The sequence below is a fragment of the Tupaia chinensis genome, unplaced genomic scaffold (genome assembly GCF_000334495.1).
Source record: "Tupaia chinensis unplaced genomic scaffold, TupChi_1.0 Scaffold000113_1, whole genome shotgun sequence".
Classification (NCBI taxonomy): domain Eukaryota; kingdom Metazoa; phylum Chordata; class Mammalia; order Scandentia; family Tupaiidae; genus Tupaia; species Tupaia belangeri.
Window position 1 is genome coordinate 1,164,614 of NW_006159577.1, and position 23,344 is coordinate 1,187,957.

Genomic DNA, 23,344 nt, shown 5'->3' on the forward strand with positions numbered 1-23,344 from the left:
CCAGAGAAAGTGATGAAAGGAGTGGGAAAGTGAGAAAGGAAGCCACCAGTTCCAGGACCCAAAGCATGGTTGGCCATGTGTAGTCCAGTGCCCCAACCACCACCCCACCTGCTGGTCCTGTCCCTGGCATGAGTTTTAAGTTGCTGGGTCCGAGACTTGAACTGTGGTCAGCTACGTGGGAGTCCAATGATGTAACCATTATACCATGTGCTGGTCCCTGTTGGTATCTTTTGAGAGAAAGCAAGATGGCTGGCATAGTTTAACCTAGTATGAGCTCATGTTGCTCTTGAATGGACAGGACAGGGTAAATAAGGGACATCTCCCACTGTGCCTACACCCTGTGCATTCCCATTCTCAGGTCAAGGCAGAACTCCAGGCCCACCTTAAATATTACAGGAGGCAGGAAAGAATAACTTCAAACTGAACTGGGTGACTGAATTTTAATATAGAAGTTGCAGTTAGGGTAGATAGATGAGCTTAACATAATTCCCAAGTTGTCCTAGTAGTAATCCTTTTTTATATATGTAATTAAATATTTTCATGGGTCAGAGAAATTTATACTGTAAGTTTTCTCTTTCCAAGTTTGATTAAATGTTATGGCCATGGAGCTAGTTTGATTAAATGTTATGACCATGGAGCTAGCAGGTGATGGAGCAGTTAAGGTGCTGGATTCCCACATGGCTGACCATGGTTCAAGTCCTGAACATGGCACCTTGAAAATCACCCTGGGTGTGTGTGTGTGCGTGCCCAAAATTCCTGAGAGAAAAAAGAAGGGATTGTGATGGGGCCATCTTCCCGGGGCATGATTTCACTTTCTCTCTCATAGTCTCCCCAGTGAGCACACCCTCTATGACAAAAATGTATTTAAAAAAAACAAAAAGGCATGGCCATATACATTTTTTCCATTTACACAAAAGACAAAATGTAGATGTTGGGCCAGTTAGGCGGCAGAGCGGTTAAGTTGGCTAGATCCCACATGGCCAACTTGTGTAGTTTGTGTCCCGGATCTTGAAAAAGCACATCAGCCATGTGTGTATGTGTGTCCAAACTCCCAAAAAGGAAGGAGAAATGAAATGATGGTGGTGTGACCATTCCCCATAGGGATGCTTTTTTACTTTTCCCCTTTTTTTACTTTCCCCTTTTTTCTCTTTTTCTAGTAAGCACATGTGTTTTGTAACAGATTTTAAAAAATGTAGACCTCAATACAATACAGTCATCTCTGGCCTCTGTGAGCTAGATGAAGGGAAATACGCTTTTGGTCAGCGCGAGGAGCATGCTGTCTCCACAGCTGGCTGAGATCACGGCACCCCCACAGCTGGTATGGGTGCTGCCAGTGGTCTGGCCCCCTTCCTGGAAGTGCCACAGCCGGCCAGTCTCACAGCCACCAGAGATCTTCGTCCTCACTGCCTTCGTACTGCTCACTTAGGATCCTTTTAGGGGAGGAGAGTACAAGGGGCTTAAAGACAGCACCTTCCTGGCCTGGGCACTTCCACACTTAGGATGAGTCATTTCTAAACAGCCTCGTTTTTTCCTTTGCAGACTGTGTTGAAAAGTGGTGTCATGATTACTTCCTTAACTGTTCTGCACTCAGGATGGCAGATGTTATCCGAGCTGAACTCTTAGAAATTATCAAGCGAATCGAGCTTCCCTATGCAGAACCTGCTTTTGGCTCCAAGGAAAACACTCTGAACATAAAGAAAGCTCTTCTGTCCGGTTACTTTATGCAGGTGAGAAGGGGCAGGTCTACTTAGCATGAGCTTCCCTGAATTTTACATGTGCAGGATATTCTGCCAGCAATCTCACTTAGGACGATGATTTAAGTTAAATTTAACTGATAATACCAATGCCCATCCAATAAAAATACTGTCTCATTTGTTTCCTACATTGAAGGTCGATTAATGTAGCTCCTTTAAATTAACAGTGCAGAAGTAGTATGCTTTTAGATGGGCTTTTCACATCACAGTACGAGAAATGTGCTATTTCCACATGGCAAACTCTACAGCTAACTTAATGGAGAAAAATGACATTTTGGAACTGATTTCCTCATCTGTTCGGTACCTACATCACAATGTTATTGTTGAGGATTGAGTTAAATAAAACATGTATAAAGCACTTGACAGTTGAGTATATATAGTCTATGGTACAGCAGATAACACGCTTAGTTTTATTTCATGACCAGAACACCATCCTGCAGCTGAACTTTTGTAGCATACTGGCCTTAAAATGCTGTAGCTAACATCATTACTATTTCAAATTTTCAGGTAAAACATGCCTATAACTTATTTTGTACATCTGAAAATGAGAAATATAGCTAGCAAATTTTATCTATTCTGGGTGAAATACTTTGGAATCTTTTCAGCAAACATTTTTGTTTATTGATCTATACACACATACTTTTATTTTTCGCTTTATTCATGATCACAAGTGCACACGAGAGAAAGAGGAGCACCCACCACAGGGCGTGGTGACACCGTGATCCCCTTCTTCTAGTTCTCTGCCCTGGTGGTTCTTGGGCACTCATGCGCATACCTGGCATGTTTCAGGCTGACTAGGCGAGGGATTCAAACCAAGGTTACCAACTGGTGCCTAGCTTCCCTTGAGCAGTGCACTACCCTGTGCCATGATTGGCCCTACTGATTTCTATATTAATGCTGAATCTTTTTTCTTGAAAACTCTTAGATTGCTCGGGATGTCGATGGATCAGGTAACTACTTAATGCTAACACATAAACAAGTCGCTCAGCTGCATCCCCTGTCTGGTTACTCTGTCACCAAGAAGATGCCCGAGTGGGTCCTCTTCCATAAATTCAGCATATCTGAGAACAACTACATCAGGATTACCTCAGAAATCTCTCCTGAACTGTAAGTTTCATGGAGATAAAAGTAGTCTCTTTTGAATTCGTACTTGTGGGAATAACCAAGTTTGGTTCTTACTCCATTTTGTTGTAAGAAGTTTACACTGGTACCAGTCTTAATTTATCAAGCGTTACCTACTCAAGGGAGGTTTCCATATCTAAGAAATATTTCTGGTCTTTCAAGTGATTAGAACATAAAGAGAGAAGACAGTATAGAATATACAACAAGCATGATATCTTGTCTTTTATTAGTTTTTTTTTTTTTTTCAATTGTCAAGAGTATGTGCCCTTAACCAGCAGTTAGCGTAATGGCTATGTCGCTGGACTCCCACGTAGTCGACCGCGGTTCGTGTCCCGGACCCGGTGGCTTAAAACTCACGCTGGGCGGGTGCGTGCGTGCCCAAGATCCCGAGAGGAGAATGGAGAAGGGATTGTGGCGTGACCATCCCCCCTGGGGGGTGATTTCTCGCTTTCTGTCTCTATGTCTCTCTCTGTCTGTCTGGCGAGCGCACGCGCCCTACAGTGAAAATCTCTCCAAAAAAAAAAAAATAAAGAGTATGTGCCCTTAAGAGAAAGCACTCTCCCAAGGGAGGGGGGGGGCACAGGGGGGTTCACACTGCAGTCCCTACTTCACTTCTCTACCACATTGGAATTTTAGGTACTCAACCCAGTGTGTTGATAAATCTTTTAAGAGAAACAAGGGAACCAGCAGTTAGCGTAATGGCTATGTCGCTGGACTCCCATGTAGTCGACCGCGGTTCGCGTCCCGGACCTGGTGGCTTAAAACTCATGCCAGGAGCATGTGCGTGCATGCTCAAGACCCCGAGAGGAGAAAGGAGGAGAAGGGATTGCAGTGTGACCATCCCCCCTGGGGGGTGATTTCTCGCTTTCTGTCTCTCTCTGTCTGTCTGGCGAACACACGCGCCCTATAGCGAAAATCTCTCCAAAAAAAAAAAAAAAGAGAGAAACAAAACACTAGAGAAATGAAACACTAGAGAAATGTACTGCCCACATGTGCAGACCTTGAGAAGTGAGCTTACCCATCTTTCAGGAACACAGAAGCCACTGCAACTGAACTAGCATAGAAGGGGACAAGACAAGCAGACATCTAAGAGTGCTGGGTTTGCAGGTCACGTGAAGAATTTGGGCTTTATCCTAAGTGTGGTACGCAGCAGTCAGAGTTTCAAGCAAGAGTGACATCCTTTATGTACTTTTAAATATAACTGTGGTTACTAACGGACAGGAAAGCCAAAAGTAAGGATGGAGACTCGTCTCTGAGAGGCTAATGCAACGTCTAGATCCATTTTGAAGGTACCAGTATTGCTCGGGCAGAGTGGTATTCAAGGCAGCAACTAAGAGTAATTCATAGGTATCTAGCTTAAGCAAGTGGATGCAAGTGGTACTGGTTAAGATGAGAAATAGGCAAAGATACTCCTTCTATGTGCACCCAGAGTCTTTGCCAAGGATATAATTTGGCCCCTCTTATATGGAGGTGAACCTTAGGATAGGCAATAGTTTCTACCAGTGGTTAGTGGTGAGCAGCACTTTAATTATATGCCATAACACTACAGAAGTCAAGTTATTTAGCAATACAGTTGGATTAGTTAAATGAAAACCAGAAAGTACTTATTCTACAAAGACTGAGAAACTGACAAGTTTAAATTAAATACCAGTTCTACAAGTAGATTCTCCAGAACCAGGAAAGTGCCCCAGACATAGTATTTGGTATCTTTCACACTATCCCCTTCTCTAAAAATATCTATTATTTTTTGTTGTTGTTGTTTTAAACAGGTTTATGCAACTGGCACCCCAATACTATTTCAGTAATCTGCCTCCTAGTGAAAGTAAAGATATTCTACAGCAAGTAATGGATCACCTGTCTCCCATTTCAACAATGAAAAAGGAACAGAAAATGTGTGAGACGTGCCCTGAAACTACTGAGCAGAGATGTACTATTCAGTAATTTCCCCCCAAACACGAGGTGCAATAAGGACCCCAAAGTTAGGCTAACAGTTGGCCTGTTGGATTGATGTGCAGATAGTTAATGCAAAGACAGATATCACATCCCCATGCATAGTCTTAAAAAAGAAATAACACTTTGTATATTATTTTAAAATAAAAAATAGAAATTTTTATTGAGTTCTTTAAATTACTGCATGTTTTTCTATGTATTGGAAAAGTTTTTAATCAACCATGCGTAATTTGACCAAAATTTAAAAAGCTGTATTTTGTAAATGTGTCACAGACACATGGGACAAATGTTACTTTTTGTAGAGGACCTCAATCTGAATAAAGTCACGAGATTTTCAGTAAGTCTTCACTGAATTTTCTGGTAATTCTATAAAGCAAGCCCATCAGTACCCACAGGGAATGGGTCAGACAGATAGGTGTTCTTTCAGCTTGTCCATGATTTCGTTCATCCTTTCGCCTGGAATCAGCATCACAGTTCGCAAAGGCTTCATGGGTACATCGTCAAAGGACCATCTGCCTCCTAGACAAGTGTCGCTCTCCTCCTGCACTGAGTAGCTGAACTTCAGAATCGCCTTCTAAACCAAAATGAATAACCAGGAATTAAAAATACAGACAACCCCAGTGAAAACTCATTTAACCTCTAACAAAGGATACTGTGTTTGACATATGTTTAAATATTAATATCGGCTAACAAAGCAAAACTGATGGGACCAGCAGTTGGCATAATCGTTACGTCGCTGGGCTCACACTAGTTGACCGCAAGTTGAGTCCTGGACTTGGTAGCTTCAAATTCACACCAGACACATGTGTTGCATGAGTGCCCAAAATGCTGAGAGGAGAATGGAGAAGGGATTACGGCATGGCCATCCTCCCTGGGGGGCGATTTCTCGCTTTCTGTTTCTCTGTCTGTCTCTCTGGGGAACGCACAGGCCCTATAACAAAAATCTCTCTTAAAAAAAAAAAAAAGAAGCAAAACTGAAAATAAACTCAAAAAGACCATTCAGGCAGAAGCTATAAAACACTCACCAAAGAGGTTTTTAACCCTCATGAAGAACATGGATCAAAGCATGCCATTTCTAAGAGGTGAACAAATAGCTACATGATATTAGTACTGCCATCCATTTATATATGCAGTTTATAATTCCACAGTCATTCGTGCTTATAATCTTACTTGATTATCAAGAGTCTTATAATAGACAAGTTAAATGAAGACTCATAACATGTGACAAGAAGAACTGGTCTTCAAACCTGGTCTTTTCCGACTTTCCCAGCTACTCCTTAGCATAAGCTGTGGTGTAAACATAGAGTAAGTCTGCATAATCAGGCCACTATACTTCCCTGAAATGGTCTGCCCACAGTGCTGAGGTTTTTGGTTTTTTAAAACTTTATTTCCTAGAAAACAAGAGCTAAGCTGGATCTGTAGTGCTTTCAGTTTTAATGGAAGACTTTCAAGTAGTAAGTGATATCATCCAATTCAGGGAAGTATGTTCCCTACCTCCTCCCCCTCCTAACCTCCCTACCAGCAGAGATGTATTTCAAGATTTTTAAGAGGAAGAGAGTGTGATAAAGAATATTCTCTAGTATTTGGTTGTCTATCACAGTGAACGTTACCTCACAGGAAGCAATCCCACCAATGGGATGACATATACACAACCAAGGGCACGACACACAGGGGTACCCCAGTTCTTAAACTGACCAGCTATGTGATCTCAGATGAGTTCCCTAATTCTCCTGAGATTTAATGTCCATATCTATAAATGCAAGCTATTTCTACCTCACAGTGTGGTTTCAGAATTAAAGGCCTCAGGAAAGTATATAAATGTCTAATCATTTGCAGCAATGTAATTGCTCTGTTCTCCACACTATGCACCAACGATGGAGATGGGGAGGCTGTTGAACAGCCTTCTGAGTACCTACTGTGTGCAAGACACCATGTTACTTTGTTAGCTGCTAGCTACTAGGGACACAGAGATACAGAATGGCTGCACTCAAAGGACTCTGACACAGAGTACAATAAATCTTGATTCAAAAACTACTTACATCTAAACAAATAGATGAAAACATGGTAGTCTTACCTCACAGAAAAATTCTTCCTCTGCATTTGCAAACATTAACTCATCTTTCTTTTGGATGTTCCTTTTTTTTTTGGAGTTGTTTATTCCAGCTTCCACAAACGTCTTGCTAATCAGAAGGTAAAAGTAGCACTTCCCACATGGCTTATTAGTTTTGTGTGCTTCTGTTAGTTCTTTCCTACAAGGCATACACACGGAATGTTTTATCTGCTGGGTTAGGTGGACTCCAGCAACAAACCAGAGCACAGAGAAAAGCAGTGAGACACCTTCAATGTGTTTTGCTGTGACTTAGACTTAAAGAACATGCATCCAATCTGGATGCTTCTATAGCAATGTTTTTTTACTTAGTTGGTTGTACCTCAGATTGATTATAGCACTGCTCTTTATGATAGATTGCATGATGAATCTCAGATTATGTATGCCCTGAGATATGGATAGGGAGCAACTATATGAGTCTCAGATTTATTTAATAACATCCTGCTCTGTCTATGCAGAAGTTGAAAATATTTAAGAATTTAATTTTTTCAAAGCAAACATTTAACCAAAATACACAAAGGCATACAGCCACAACCAATGCTACTACAGCATGTGACTGCTACTGTAGTCACTAAAGAGGACTAATTTCTGACGTACTACAGAAGTTGCAAGAACTAGTCCACAGAATGGCAATGAAATCTTTTTTTTTTCCTTCTAGTATTACACATAGCTCTATGTATCTGGCTGTCGCCAAACAAAAATAAATAGAAACTCAGAACTATCCACTTCAGCTTTCTTTTAATAGAGGATCAGGGCTGGCCCTGTGTCCCAGTGTTTTGAATCCCAGTCCTGGCAGCTTGAAAACATGCCAAAAACATATACACACACCAAATCCCAACAGAATGGAGAAAAGGAGGAGAAGGGACTGTGGCCCCTTTGGGGGCTGCCTTCTCCCTCTCCATCTCCTCTGTCTCTATCTGTCAAGTACATGTGCCTTCTGGCAGGCAGGGAAAAAAGAAAGGATGAAAAGAAAGCAAATGACTCTCCTATGAAACCAAATAAACATGAGCTCCGCTGATCCGGGGGGAAAAAAAAGAAAAAAAAAAAAACACCTTATTGCACCAGAAGCACAATCTGAACCCTAGCAGAAAAGATGGAAAGCAGTCAAATGAGTAAAACTGAAAAGCAGAATGGAAAATGGCACACCTAAAGGTTTCCAGAGTACAGTTAGAGTCCCACGGTCCCACAGGTATCTAAAGGGAAACTGCAACACGATGCTGCGACTTCTGAGAAGTAATATTCTGTAAAGGCCCTGTCTCCATTTCTTCCCCTGGGGGTGATTTCTCACTTTCTCAATCCAGCACATATGCCCTATGGCAAAATTAAAAAGCACAGGACATACCATTTTTAGTTCACTCAGTTCAGTTTACTAGAGACTTCCACACCTCTTCTTATATTTGAGATATTTTTATAAGCTCCTACATTAAGAAACAAAATGGGCCAGCAGATGGCATGGTAGTTAAGGTGCTAGATTTCCACATGGCTCACCACGGCTTAAGTCCCTGACCTGGCGGCTTGAAAAATCACAGCAGGCACATGTGCATGTGTGCCCAAGATCCTGGAAGAATGGAGTAGAAGAGATTGCAGTGTGGCCAACCCTTCCTGGGGAGGGGGTGATCTCTCACTTTCCTTTTTACTGTCTCTGTCTCTCTCTCTGGGGAGTGCACACACCCTAAGACAAAAAAATTCTTAAAGAAAAAGAAATTGCACCAGGAGCATGTGCATGTGTGCCAAAGAAACTGCACCAGCAGCATGTGCATGTGTGCCCAAAGTCCCAGAAGGAGAATGGAGAAGAGACTGCCATCCTCCCTGGGGAATGATTTCTCACTTTTCCTCTCCCTGTCTCTAGTGAGCATACATATGGCAAAAATCTTTAAAAAAGAAAAAAATCTTCAAGAAGCCAGAAACACTGTGTCAGAACTGTGAATTCATTAGCTATAAAACATACCAATAGATTTTAGGAATTTTACTGTTACTCCTGCTCAACATTTTTTTTTTTTTGAGTTATAGAAATTTGTTAAAAAAAAAAAAAAGAGAAACCCTCAATGGGGTAAAAAGTCTCTATGAAATTCATTCTACTTTTATACCATTTATACCTTTAAGATCATTAGGATTATGACAAATAAAACTTCAAGAAAGCCCAGTATTAATTACATATGCACCTCATAGGATGTTTCTTCATTTTCCTCACAATAACCACATTTTCCTCACTTAACCACATGTAGAACTCTTTTTATCTACATATTTCATTTAAATCACATTTCTGAACCTTCCTAGAAAAAAAATTACTGTTCAAAGGCATTTTCCAAAGTCTCTCACTGAAGTTGCTGATGCATGGGCAGAGCGATCTGTGGAGGGACATTGATGAATCTTTCACTGAGGAGAAAGCCTACGGGCTTGGTAGTGTCATTTAAAACCTTGTCCAGTTGTTCAACCATGCTCTTTTCACAGTTCTTCTCACAACAGCTTAGAATCAACTCCTTTATTTGTTCAGCACACTGGGTACCCTAGAAGCAAAGAGAAAGCCATTGCTTATAGGAAAAAACTTAAAAAGTGAAAGTTACCACTTTATCTTAGGGGTAGGGCAAAAGAAACTCAGAACTATTCATGTCAGCTTTCTTTTAACAGAGGATCAGAGGAATAAAGCTCTTACCACAGCCTTTAAAATCGTGTACATTTTCAGTATATCGGATTGCTTAAGTATTTCTCAAAGTAACTATACCTGGTTATTTACTATCCCATGATCAATGGTATGAGAGGGTTATAAATAATGCTCAAAAAATGCTGGAATAGCCACTCTAGTCCACCTCATAAAGACAGAAGTGTAAAATTCACTTGAAAATTAAAGGTTAAGTAAAGCCTGCATCACCTTTTGCGAAGGATAAGCGGCTGGTTTACTTTTTACCAGAACTCATCAGCAAGTCTATAAAGGAGATGAATCAGAACACCAGTAAACGCTAGTTCAGAAAGCAGCGAAGCCTCAAACAGTCACACTAAGCAAGTAGCAAAGAAAACAGCTGCAGGGACACATCATCGGTAGCTCCCGTGCCAATCCCAACATGAGTGACTGAACGGTCAGGCAATTCTCCACAGCTCGGGGCATAAATAACTTTAACTGGTACAGAGTACTCAAATAACACAGTACCACCTTCCTAATGAAAAGGGTTACAATAAGATTTCATTAGAGTACACATCCTTATAATTAATATCATTACCTGACATAAAAGACACTTTCGTCATGCATTAAAACGAAAGTAACCCATTTAGATACCACTCGGAGAACCCACCTTTTTTTCGGTTAAATTTAAAAGGCTTATGAAACCAAAAATTTCATCTTCATCCATATCATCATCGCTGTCTTCTGAAACATTCGTTTGCTATTTAAAAAAGAAAAACATATAAAAAGTTCATATTTGGTTGAGAAGGAGTATACTGCTAAGTCTCAGAACCTAGGTCTCTTTACCTTTTTACTTTTGTAAAGCAAAACCAGGGACGAGCAGATGGAGTAATGATTACATCACTGGACTCCCATGTAATCGACCACGGTTGGAGATCCAGACCCAGTAGCTTAAAACTCATGCTGGATGTGTGTGCATGCTCCCAAAATCTCAAGAGGAGAATGGAAAAGGACTGCAGTGTGGCCATCCCCACTGGGCGGAGGCGGGGGATGATTTCATTTTTGTGTACACTAAGTAGCATGTTACCTGGCCCACATCCTCTCACCTCCCTAGGCTCTGTTCCTCCTTTTACATTCTGGATAAGATCATCCTGCTCTAAATTTTTTTCCTTCTTTTTTCCTTATGTCAAAAAAAATTGAATTTAAAAAAAATTTTTTTAAAGAATTATTTATTTAATTCTATTTGTTATAATTATTATTTTAATTTAACCAAAGAGAGAGAGAGAGAGAGAGGGAAAGTAAGAAAGCAAGCCTCCAGGCCGAGGTCTCAAAGCAAGCCTCCAGGTCCAGGACTCAAACTGTGGTCAGCTATGTGGGAATCCAGCGCCCGTAACCACCACACCATCTGCCAACTCTTTAAAAAAATTTTTTTTTAAATTATACTCCCTGGAGAGAGAGAGAAAGAGAGAGAGAGAGAGAAATAATGCATCCCCCAATGGGACCTGTTCATGCTGCAATCTCTTTTCCTCCATTCCTTTAGGATCAGGAGCACATACACGTGTCCACTTTTCTTCACGCCACTGTGGCTGGGATTCAAACCAGTCAGCCAAGTGGGATCTGATTCTTATGCATAGCACTTAACTACTGTGCTAAGTAAGGGCCCGACCCCTAAATATTTAAGACATTTTCCTTTACCATATTCACAATATATAGTATCGTGAATCCAGAAGTAAAAACCTCATGAAATAAAGCATTTTAATTTGCTTTCTAAATGATTTGGCTGGAGTCTGCTCTTGCTTCTCTGCTGGCTCACACTGTTTCTCCTGTAACTCCTGATTCCAGAGCACTTGCCAATCCTGATCACTGGTGAAGTTAAACAAGGCTAAGTGCCATTCATGACGACCAGATGAGCAGGAGAGAACTAAAAAAGCAAGACAGGAAATGACAAATTAAGAAACTAGGATTAAGAATGAAATGGCTGGCTCCAACTTGAACTTCCTGGCTCTACTCGGATGGCCCTTCTACTCAGAAACCTCGATGCATTGTCCTCATTTCTTCTTTCACCTGCTGCCTATTTGCTCATCCAATTCGTAAACACTTCTCTGATTTCATCCCCAGCAGCCAGCATGGAGCCTGGCACAGAGCATGTGCTGAGTGAATGAAGTGAAAGAAGGCTGTTGCTTTTACACCGAAAGAAAGCAGGGATCTACAACTACCCCACAATTCCTCAAACCCGTTGTGGTGAGAACTGTCTTAAAAAGTTCCCGCATATCCTTCAGCACCATTAGTTCAGTTAGGTTAGGTGCTGTCTCTGACCCTCAGGAGGCAGGATGTTTACAGCTTTGAGGCGCTCCTAAGACCTCGGGTCACAGGGTAGAGCAGGTACAAGTGACAGCAGGGAGCAGGGAGTGGAAGCAGACCAGAGCCTGAGGAAAGGCCTGTGCACACTCTAAAGCAGCAAGGACTCTAAACCGACAATGCCCCTGGGAAGGAAGCTTAGGCAAAGGAGTTCCCCAAGTAGTTACTTGGCTTTAAAACAAGCAAAGCAGGACCAGGAGAGGGCATAATGGTTACATTGCTCGACTCCCACATAGTTGACCATGGTTTGAGTCCCAGAACCAGCTTAAAACTCAGGCTTGGCACGTGCGCATGTATGCCCAAAATCCCAAGAGGAGAAGGGACTGTGGCATGGCCATCCCCCAGGGATTGACATCTCACTTTCTGTCTCTCTGGCAAGCGTACACACCCTATAGCAAAAATCTCTCTTAAAAAAAAAAAATCAAAGCAAAACATGTCTGTTAAATCTGCATGTTACAGCGCAACAGTTCCTACCTGTTGGAACGAGGATGGAAGTAGCTTAGGTGTGGTGTCAAAGGCATAGGCAACTAACTATGTTCCAAGATGACAAAAGTCCTAAGTTCAACAAAAGAAGATGATATGAAAGTAAAGAATGAGAAGGTAATCATGAGGAGACTGTATCAGTGAGAGGACCAAGGGCATGTTTGGTCATGAAGGAGAAAGGGAAAAGGAGTCCAGAAAAAGAGTAATAGATAAACCAGCAAGGCCCCCAAGATCAAAATTCTATAGTTTCTCTACACTTCAAGGATGCTTAGCTACTGTGCCAAATCTATGAGGTAATGACAGACCAAGGGAAATTAAGGTTATCCAAGAAATGGTTACTTGATTATAAACAGCATTTCCCAGAATACTTCCAATTGTCTTCTCCCCAATACGGGCCCTGTCAATCATCTCGGCAGGGTCACACACGGTCTGTCTTCCCGTAGGTCTGGAGTCACCATCACATCTACAGCTGTCTCCCCAGTAAGAGCTCTCCCTAGTTGGCTCATTTCCCTGCCTATCAAAATAATAACTCCTAGCCCATCCCACCTGGCCCTTACCCTCTAAAGCTTCTTCATTCAACCCAATTTTTTTTATTCAATACCGTAGTGTTAAGTATTCATTGCAAGCGAAAATTCAGTAACATCTCGCCCCTAAATTTCTAGCTTCTCTATCCAACTGATGCTTATGCCCTTTTCTCTCAGCTCTAGAGACTGTCTTCTATAGACGTTTCAAATCTCTCCAATCCCAATGGCTCCAGCAAATGGTCTGGGCAGTCCCTCTCATGGGAACAAGAAGTCTGTGTCCTTGGGACACCTGAAGCATCTCTGTGGAAGTCAAAGAAGTCATAGTCATAACAATAGACCTATCTGTGTGATTATCCATTTAAATGGTCAATTCTACCATTAGATCAGCTCCTTCAAGAAAAAAACCACCGGGGGGCCTGACAGTGGCACAGTGGTAAAATATAACACTATGTGAGGCTGACCCACATGGGAAGGTTCTGGGTTCTGGCGTTCTCCCTGAATGCACCAGACACACACACACCCATCATCCAGGGCTGGCTGAAAATGGCGGTGAGCTGTAGCATGAATAGCCTGTCTCAGATGCTCTCTATTTCTCTTGCTCATGGAAGAAAGGGGCCTGACAGTGGCACAGTGGTAAAATATAACACTATGTGAGGCTGACCCACATGGGAAGGTTCTGGGTTCTGGCGTTCTCCCTGAATGCACCAGACACACACACACCCATCATCCAGGGCTGGCTGAAAATGGCGGTGAGCTGTAGCATGAATAGCCTGTCTCAGATGCTCTCTATTTCTCTTGCTCATGGAAGAAATAAACTTTTTAGAGATGCTGTCTATTTCTCTTGCTCATGGAAGAAATAAACTTTTTAGAAAAGAATTAAAAACAACTGTTTTTTTTAGGCCAGCAGGTGGCATGGAGGTTAAGGTGGCTGGATCCCAGATGGCCGACTGCATAGTTTAAGTCCAGGAATCGGCAGCTTGAAAATCACACTAGATACATGTGTATACATACCCAAAATCCAGAGAGGAGAACGTAGAAGGCACTGCAATATGGCCACCCCATTTCTCACTGCCCACTGTCCCGTCCCTCTGGTGAATACACGTGCCTTATAGCAAAACTAAAAACACAATCAAACAACTGCTTCTCATACACACCCATCAGGTCTTATGACACTAATCAGCTACAGATCTGTTCGTGTGATGAAAGAGCAGGTGGTCTGCTTTCTCCAGTGCCCGAGTAAAAGCAATGTACCATATGTTTTCTTTTGTTACCTTTACTTTTAGTGCCATGAGGCTACTAATGTCAGAAGCGCCAAAAAGTGTCCACTATATATTTAGTTAGTAAAGATAATGGCGACCCTATCATTCAGTGTCAGAATTTAAGTGGTGTAAAACCCAGATTAGGGTGGTGTAGTGGTTACATCACTGGACTCCTACATGGCTGACTGTGGTTTGAGCCCTGGACCCAGTGGTGTAAAAATCATGCTGAGTGAATGTGACCAAGATTACAAGAGGACAATGGAGTGTGGCCATACCTCCTGGGGAGTGATTTCTCACTTTCCCTCTCACCATCTCTGTTTTTCTCTCCAGGGAGTACACTCACCCTATGACAAAACCTCTAAAAAAAACCATTCAGACTAGGGTGTTTGAGAAATGAATAGGAAGAATGGAGGTGGAGACCATGAATAAGACTACTTTTTAAGAATTATGGCTTTGAAAACAGTGAGCTAGATGGCTGAAAGTAAGGTAGAGTGGAACATTAGGCTGAAATGGAGTTTTTATTTGTTTGGCTTTTCATGACAGCTTAGACAACAGATGCTAGGAACAGGAAACAGACAGCAACAGTGATGGTCACACATACATAGCACTTGCTCTAGGTCAGGCACTGTTTGAAGCACTTGGCAACTCATTTCGTCCACATACCAGGCAGATACTAGTATCGTTTCCATTTTTAGAGTTAGAAACGGAGACAGATTAAGGTAACTGTGGCAGACTACATCTCCCATCCGAAATTCTCTTTAGTCTGAGTGACCACGACATTCCTTCTATCAAGTAGTGGGGTTTATATGCCCTCCTCTGGGTAAAACTCTGTGTCTGTGCTTGATCAAGCAAATGAAAATGACACTGTATCATAAGATGCTATGTATTGGGACCAGCATATAGCTTAATGGTTATGTTGCTAGACTCCCATGTAGTGGTTCAAGTCCCAGACCTGGTGGCTTGAAACTCATATTGGGCACAAGTGCATGCATGCCCAAAATCCCGAGAGAATGGAGGAGAAGGGATTGTGGTATGGTCATTCCCGAGGGGGTGATTTCTCGCTTTCTATCCATTTGTCTCTCCAGAGAACATATGTACCCTATAGCAAAAACCTCTCTCACTCTCAAAAAAAAAAAAGATACTATATATTTTTACTATATATTTCTATTCTCTTGGGCCATTGCTTCTAAGAACCAAACCACATGGAGAGGAACCAAGGACCCTGTCTCTGAGTCCTCGCTGAGCTCCTAAACACCTGTCAGCATTAACTTCCCAATAATGTGAGTGAACCACCTTATAGGTGAATCCTCTAGCCCTCACCTGAGCCTCAACAGGTAATGTGACACAGACCGAGAGCAGAGATGAGTGGTGCCCGCTGAGCTCTGTCCCGATTACAAATCCACACGCCAAACCGATGACTATTACTGTTCTAGGACACTAAGCATGGGGTAGTTTGCAGGTGACATGCACAGAACCAGGATCCAAGCCAGTCCTCAGTGTGTTGGACCCTCTACCATATCTACCATGATGACAGTTTACTCTCTCAAATGTTCTCTCCCTCTGCTTTGCAGGATACCACTCTGCTGCTGTTTCTTCTAACTTCCCTAGTCACTTCTTTCGATCTCCTTTGCTGGCTCTGCCACTTATTTTACTCATCCAAGTACGGTTGGTATTACCAGGATGTCTGCCTCTTACCTGGGCAACCCCAACCACTTTCATAACGTCAATGACTATTTGCCTGTCAAAAACTCCCAAGTCCATGGGCTCCTGCTGCTGCGCATACATCTAATTTGTATGTGTCACAGGTTGTTCAAAACAAAACATACAAATCCAAACTTGTATTCCTCCTCTTTTTTTTCCTTAAGAATTTTTTTGCCTTTGTGTGTTTGTTGGAAGAGAGGAAGAGAGACAGAGATAGTGAGAAGGCAATTAAGAAATCAGCCCCCAGCGGGATGACCACACCACAGTCCTTTTTCCTCCATTCTCCTCCTGGGATCTTGGGCATGCATGCACACATGCCCGGTGTGATTTTCAAGGCGCTAGGTCTGAGACTCAAACCGTGCTTGGTCATGTGGGAGTCCAACAATGTAACAGCTATGTCATCTGCTAGCTCCCATAATCCTCCTCTTAACCTGATTTTTCTCTGTGTTTCCTTGGTTGCTCAAGCCAGAAACCTGGGAGTCATCGTTGACCCCATTTTTCTGCCACTCTCAGACCCCATGACATACTAAGCCCCATCATATTTCATCTCCCAAACATGTGGGTCAGCTCCCTTCTCTCCCTCTCCATTGCCACTGTGTGGATTATACATCTAATAATCCCCGATCGCTGCACCAGCTTTCTGACTACTCTCCCTTCCTCAAGTGATACTGCCTCCCAGTCGGAGCTGAACAGGATAGAGAACTCATTTAATCAGAATAAGCATAGTTGTCCTATTTACCTTAATCACACTCCCAATATGGTTCTGTTGAATTAAGAGATCTGTTAGCTCTGCAATGTTCACAGGAGCCTTTAGGAAAAGCTAAAGTGAGACAAAAAAAAAAAAAATCTTTTTAATTAAGATCAAAGCAGGATGTCTGATCAAACTTCGAATTCTACATTCAAATAAAAATAATGCAATTTCAATAACTTGACCAAAAAGATGACCAAGAAAAGCAATCTCAAGATTAAAAGAAAAGCCCAGCAGAGTCAAAGAAGCTAAAAGTTAGGGAACTTCAGAGAAGAGGTAGTCAGTGGTAAGATAGGGGGTATGGGGGAGGGAAAGAAAAAAGAGAAGAAAGATGAGCTTAGGCTGAAGAATTTGGTGGCCAGAGGCTACAAAGGTTAGAGAGCCAGAGTGATCTCACAGAGAGGAGAGGAATAAGCAGAAGCAGCCAGAGCAGGTTTTTTAGCAATGAATGAGCAGTAAGTTACGTGGCTGTTATATAAGAACTGACTTACCCTACCAAGTTTGGAGGGGAATTAGAGAAAACAGAATAGTAGCTCAAGTAATAAGCAGACCAAAGGAAAAATGTTTTAGGACACAAAATAGCAACAGAAGGGATCTAAGAGCACACAAATAAAGGAATGAGGCTGAGAAAAGAAAAACCATTCTTCCTTCAGGGCAAAGTGGAAAGGGGAGAAATGGGAATTTTGAAAGGACAAAATTCAAGAAAGTTTCTGTTCAATGACCTGCAGAAAGTAAAAGGCAATACCTGCTGCAGTAACTTCTTAATTCCGTCATAATCATTATGTGAGATGGAATAAGCTTCAAAGTCAATATTCACTTCCTGTAAATAACACAAAAAATAGGTTGTCATAAAAAGCTTCCTAAGATAATTCAGACATTATTTTCCATTTTGCAGGTTTCCCCCCCATCTACTTCCATTATTTTAGGCTATTTATTCATTTACAGAAGATAGAAAAACAATAAAAAGAAAATGAGGGGCCAGCAGATGGTATAGTGGTTATGTAGCTGGACTCCCACATGGCTGATCACGGTTTGAGTCCCAGACCCAGTGGCTTGAAACTTACCCTGGGTGCGTGTGCAAGCGTGCTCAAGATCCCAAGAGAAGAATGGAGGAGAAGGGACTATGGTGTGGCCATCCTTCCCAGTGGTGATTTCATACTCTCCCTCTCCCTCTGTCTCTTTGTCTCTCTGGCAAGCACATGAGCCCTAAGGCAAAAACCACTTAACAAAAATAAATAAATAAAAATAAAATGGTATCTGAAGAAATGTCGGCTTCAAAGCAGGCTAACATTGGCAAGATTGCCATCTGTGTGGATTACAAAGCACCTCCAAACTGCTTCCCTGTGTTAGACAGAAGTCTGAGAGGATCGAAACACTTGGAGTGACCTAGTTTAAATCTGAGAAAGTCTGGTCCAGTCACAGTAGCCACAAAGGAGAAATTATTATTTACTTGACAGCAGAAAGGATGGACAAAGGACAAAATCATTCTTCAGAAGTCCTTGGAATTGCCAAGAGCTTGATTTATCCCATGATTTTGATGCTATGTTTTACACTCTTGAACATTTAATGGGTCAAGCACTATGCCAGGCACTTGAGATGAAATGGGAGTGAAGCAGACATGAAGGCTCCTGCTCTTGGAAGCTCATAGTTTAAGCAGGAATATAAAGAAAATATTCACAGAGAGGCTGGCAGGTGGCCTTCTGGTTACAGGCGCTAGACTCCCACAGGGCCGACCATGGTTCTAGTCCTGGACTTGGTGGCTTGCTTTTTCACTTTTTGTCTCTCTTGCTCTCTCTCTCTCTGAACCTCTCTGGTCACATTTAAATAATAAATAAAATTTAAAAAAAGAAAATATCCACGGAAATAAACGTAAAATTATAACATGCTATAAAACAAAGGTACATAGTGTAATAGTAACTCAAAAATCAGGAAGTCAGAAAGTTAGGAAAGGATTCCTTAAAGAGGTGAGACTTGGGCTGGGAACTGAGAACAAGTGAAGAGTGTTCCTGGCACAGAGAACAGCACAAGCTAAAGCCCTAAAACAAGAGGAATTATGGTGAGTATAAAAGGCTAGAAGGAGGTATGTGTAACTACGTTTCTATCTCTGCAAAACAACAGAATCTAAGAGATGATGTCACTGAACTATGCCACAAATAAATGAAAGTAGCACTTCATTTCAAAAAAAATAAAATCTGGGTCATCTGGTGGCATGGTGATCAAGGTGGCTGGATCCCACACGGCTGATTGCCATGTGTGAGCAGTCACCCCAGGGGTGGTCACTTCTCAATCCCTTCTCCTCCGTTTCTCCTTTTAGGATTTTGGCCACACGCAAACATGCACACAGTACGTTTTTCAAGCCATCTGGTCCAGGACTCAGACCACACAGTAGTCCATGTCAGAGTCAGCTGCCTTAATCAACATGCCACCAGCTGGCCCGTGATTACTTTAGAATTTATTTAGGGGGCTAGACACTGTAGTACAGTGGTAAAGTGTGAAGATCTGTGAGGCCATCGCACATTGGGAAGTTCCCAGTTTGAGTCCAGAGACCTCCCTGAGCATGGGCTCGCCCATGATTTAAGACTTGCTGAAGACTGAGGGTGGATCATGACGTCAAGACCCTGTGGAGGTTCTCTATATCTCTCTCTCTCTCTTGCTCGTGGAAAAAAACCAAATGCTTATTTGAGATAGAAAGACAGAGAAAGAGAGAGAGAAAGGCTGATTTTTTTTTTTTTTTTTTGACAGCCTCTGGCCAGGTAGGGATCCTCCCAGCTCCTTGGCCGGCTAGGACTGCAGGTATAAGCCGTGGTGTCACCTGTTTTAGGTGAGGCTGGGAATTTAATCTGGACCTCCCACTGACCTCAGTTTCTGAGAAACAGTATCTTAGCAGTGTGAGTCACTGCAGCTGGACCTAGCATGATTACCATTACTCCTGAGTAAATCCTTACAAGTAGAATGACTGAATCAAAGGACGTACACATTTTAAATTTTTTTTTTTGAGAGGTTTTCACTATAAGGCGTGTGCACTCGCCAGACAGACAGAGACATAGAGACAGAAAGCGAGAAATCACCCCCCAGGGGGGATGGTCACACCGCAATCCCTTCTCCTCCATTCTTCTCTCAGGATCTTGGGCATGCACGCACACACGCCCAGCATGAGTTCTAAGCCACCGGGTCCGGGAAGCAAACCACGGTCAACTACATGGGAATCCAGTGACATAGCCATTAAGCTAACTGCTGGTTCCCACATATTTTAAATTTTGATGTTTAACTACTGTCGAATTTCCCTCCATAAAGATGATATCGATTTAGTCTCATCAATGATGATCATTATCCAAACTTTAATGCTTGGCATCTGATAAACTTTTCACATTAATTCAAGGCGCACTGGTTTCTGTACGCCAAAGTTGGCAGAAATAGCCAGTTCTTTAAGTGAGAAATTGTTCAAAGGCACTTAAGACAAGGAGTCAAAGCGCTCATCTCTAATGGAAGACTTACCTTACCCATGCTAGTCTCGCCGTAACTCTGCATCCATACTTGCCTGTATCCTTCCCTCTATGCTCATTCCGACTTACGTTTATCTCTTTTATTTCTCATGACTCTCTCTTGCTTATTCTGATCCAGCCATCCTGGCTGCCTTTCTGTGCCTCAACCATGAGGACTTCAGATTTTCTTATAAATGAAACAGAAAGCCAGTGGAGCACTCTGAGCAAGGAAGTCCAAATAGTCCTAGAAAATCTCTCTGGCTTTAATTGCAGTCGGGGAACAAAACTGGACAAAGGCATGCCAGTTAAAAACTGTCACAGGAGCCCAGGTGACAGACAGTGGAGGTGTGGACTATGATGGTCAGAGAATCAATGATGAGAAGTGTTTGGACACTGAAGTAAAGTTATCAGGATTTACTGATGGAGTAGATGTTGGATAAGGAGAGGGGAAGAATTAAAGTTAACTCCCAGGTTTGAGTAACTGGTTAATTTGGGACCCACTTTCAGAAATGGTGAAGATTAGCAAGGGGACAAGAATGACAAATTTTGTTTTGGGTGAGTTTGAGGTACCTATTTAGACATCCAGTAGTCTTAAGAATCACTCAGTCCAAATTATTCCCTCAACAAATTGGAAGTGCCTATGATGTCAGGGTTTATGGTATTAGCTATTCTGAAGACAAGAACCCAGTTAATTCTATGAGACCATAAAACCAAAGACTCTGACCAGGGCCTGGGTCAGCTGTCCCAGGGAGACGAAAAATACAGCTTAGCTGAGATCTGAACAAGGAAGGAAAAACTATGTAGAATACAGAAGAGAATTTGAGTTCTAATAGGCTGCGAAGGATAGTGGAGGGGGTACAGGAAGATGTTAATTGATGGAAACAAAATCACAAATAAGAACAATACCTAGTAGTATAGAATACAGTTAACAGCATCTCAGAGTAATAGAAAAAGAAGACTCTGAACCGTGACCAACACTGATAGCAATCGGGTGAGATGATGCAGACACTAATTATCCTCATTTAATCATTACACTTTGTATTCTTGCACTGAAAAAAAAATCTCACTGTACCCACATAAATATGTACATTTTTTATATGTTATAGGTTCTATGGCAGAATGGGTCAGGAGGCCTTGAAGACCTGACAGAGGATCCATGTGAGTGAAGCATGCAAAATGAACAAGATGGACAGCTGCTGCAAGGGAGAGAGAGGATGAACTCTGAAGGCCCTCGAAGGTACATTAAGGATCTGGGGCTTTAGGCTGAGAACTAAAGACAGCCACTGAACAACATCGTGGCAGGCTTCTGGAGGTGGTGAGGACAGCCGGGCAGCGGCAGGACTTCACAACGTCATCAGCATGGAAAGCAATGACTGTGTGCGAGAAAGAAAAAGTGAAACCCGAGTAAGCGTGTATCCTCTCGGGTTTCCGCTAGCAGGCCCTCAGAGACAGGGAAGTCATTACTGCTCGCACTCACACCATTTTCACACAGCTCGGTTGCCAAAGTTTTTTTTAATCAAATTGGGGTTTATACCAACCGCCTGTACTTCTCACCTCGTCAACAACCTCATCCTCTTCGTCCTCTTCTTCCTCACTGTCTTCGTCACTGCCTTCGTCCTCATCCTCGTCTTCCTCCTCTTCGCCATCGCGCAGAACCGCAGCCACCGGCGGCGGCAGCACCCCACTCCCCACGGCTCGCCGCTTGGACCTGGACGCCATGCTGCTGCCCACACCGCGCCTGCGCAACTTCCCCACGCCTGCCCTTCCCGACCAACCCAAACTAGCCGAGGGGGCGGGCGAGCGCGAAGAACCTCGGCGCTGAGTCGGCTTTAGCTCCGGTGCCCCTTCTGGAGCCCACGACCGTGATTTCTCAAAGTCAAATCTACCTGTGGGCCCTATATTGGCCTACTTTTCCTGCCTAAAACCTGTTCGGGCCTCACCAGTCCCGCGAGGTAGGTGTCGCCGCCCACGTACCGGTGAACACAACGAGACCCGCGGACCTGCAGGCGCCCGCCGGCAGTCCCTATTTCTATGTGACAAAGTGGGGCCCCCTAGTAGGGGCCTTGGCTGGGATGACCTAGACTGGCTTCACTTGGAAGATCAGCAGATCCTTGCAGATACTCTCGCGCCAGTATCAGACCTCCGCACTCTGCGGGGGCTGCCTTACTCAGCTTGTCAAGTGTTTGTCGGTGATGGCAGGAGTCTGATCGTTTCCCTACTACCCTAGCTGACCCTCTTGAAGCTTGTTTCTGGACCTGGCGTTGCGACCTTAAATGCTCCAGGGCCAGTGAGGTTATCTAAATTAAAGACTGCAGCTGATTTTGAGACGATAAAGTGGAGAGTACTGTGGCAAACAGGAGCGTGTGCGTGTGTGTCCTCCTCAGCTACCACCAGTTGTGGCCAAGTGGAAATACTGGTCCATCGGGGTCAGATCATTCCATTTCAAAAGAAGCTGAAGTTTCAGAATCTTCAAGAAACATCTTGATTCCTAAAATCTGTGCCAAATAGAATGTATCTACTAGTCAGGTTCATCCTACAAGCTTTCTGAGAATGAGACTTATGGTTCTGTGTTTTTTCCTCTGTAAAGTAGGGGGAGTGGGTTGGATATGTTTCATTCTAAAAATGGAATGAAGGAGCTGCCCCTAGGAGTGAGGTGGCTATCCTGAAGGGATTTAAGCAGAAACATGATAACCTCTTCTTATTGATCCTTCATCAGGGAGATAGAGTAAGGGTACAACAAAGGCCCCCTTTATTCCACAGTCCCCATGATTGTGGTCTATGAGTTCCATCTTTCCTGAGAGTTTCCTATCTACCACATTATGTGAATATTAATATATTTACATATCGGGACTCCACATCTGATGAGTCACTTTAAATGACCACTTTAGGTCCCACAACTGTGCAAAAACATCTTCCTATAATGTATAAGAGAGGAAACTGTCAAAAAATATTAAAAAAAACACGGTTAGAAAAAAGACTCAAAATGCACATGCCAACATACCAATAGAGTTGCATTGAGACATAATGGGTAATTTTAATATTTTTTCTCTATACTTTTTTTTAAGAGAGATTTTTACTATAAGGTGCATACTCTTGCTGGAGAGAGAGAGACAGACAGAAAGTGAGAAATCACCCCACATGTGGGATGGCCATGCTGCAGTCCTTTCTCCTCCACTATCCTATTGGGAATTTGGGCACACATGCACACACGCCTGGTGTGAGTTTAAAGCTGTTGGGTC

General features: G+C 42.7%; 3 protein-coding genes across 3 annotated transcripts in view; 2 read left to right on the forward strand and 1 right to left on the reverse strand.

The window, feature by feature from the left end:
- The window catches only part of DHX32 (DEAH-box helicase 32 (putative)), a 47,895-nt gene extending 42,687 nt beyond the window's left edge, over positions 1-5,208 (forward strand). Inside the window, exons 9-11 of the mRNA XM_006143896.3 lie at positions 1,540-1,727; positions 2,680-2,861; positions 4,646-5,208. Coding sequence (XP_006143958.1) covers positions 1,540-1,727; positions 2,680-2,861; positions 4,646-4,817 — 542 coding nt within the window. The 3' untranslated portion in view covers positions 4,818-5,208. The remainder of the gene's footprint in view (positions 1-1,539; positions 1,728-2,679; positions 2,862-4,645) is intronic.
- On the reverse strand, positions 5,118-21,871 carry BCCIP (BRCA2 and CDKN1A interacting protein). Its single transcript, XM_006143897.3, has 7 exons — positions 21,660-21,871; positions 17,369-17,443; positions 16,615-16,695; positions 10,221-10,310; positions 9,253-9,440; positions 6,901-7,075; positions 5,118-5,400 (listed from the first exon to the last, which is right to left on the reverse strand). Exons 1-7 carry the CDS (start codon positions 21,822-21,824, stop codon positions 5,230-5,232), a joined length of 945 nt encoding a protein of 314 aa, XP_006143959.1. The 5' UTR covers positions 21,825-21,871; the 3' UTR covers positions 5,118-5,229.
- A 164-nt stretch (positions 21,872-22,035) lies between these two features.
- UROS (uroporphyrinogen III synthase) overlaps positions 22,036-23,344 on the forward strand; it is a 37,832-nt gene continuing 36,523 nt past the window's right edge. Inside the window, exon 1 of the mRNA XM_006143899.1 lies at positions 22,036-22,057. The gene's annotated coding sequence lies outside the window, so the exon portion shown is untranslated. The remainder of the gene's footprint in view (positions 22,058-23,344) is intronic.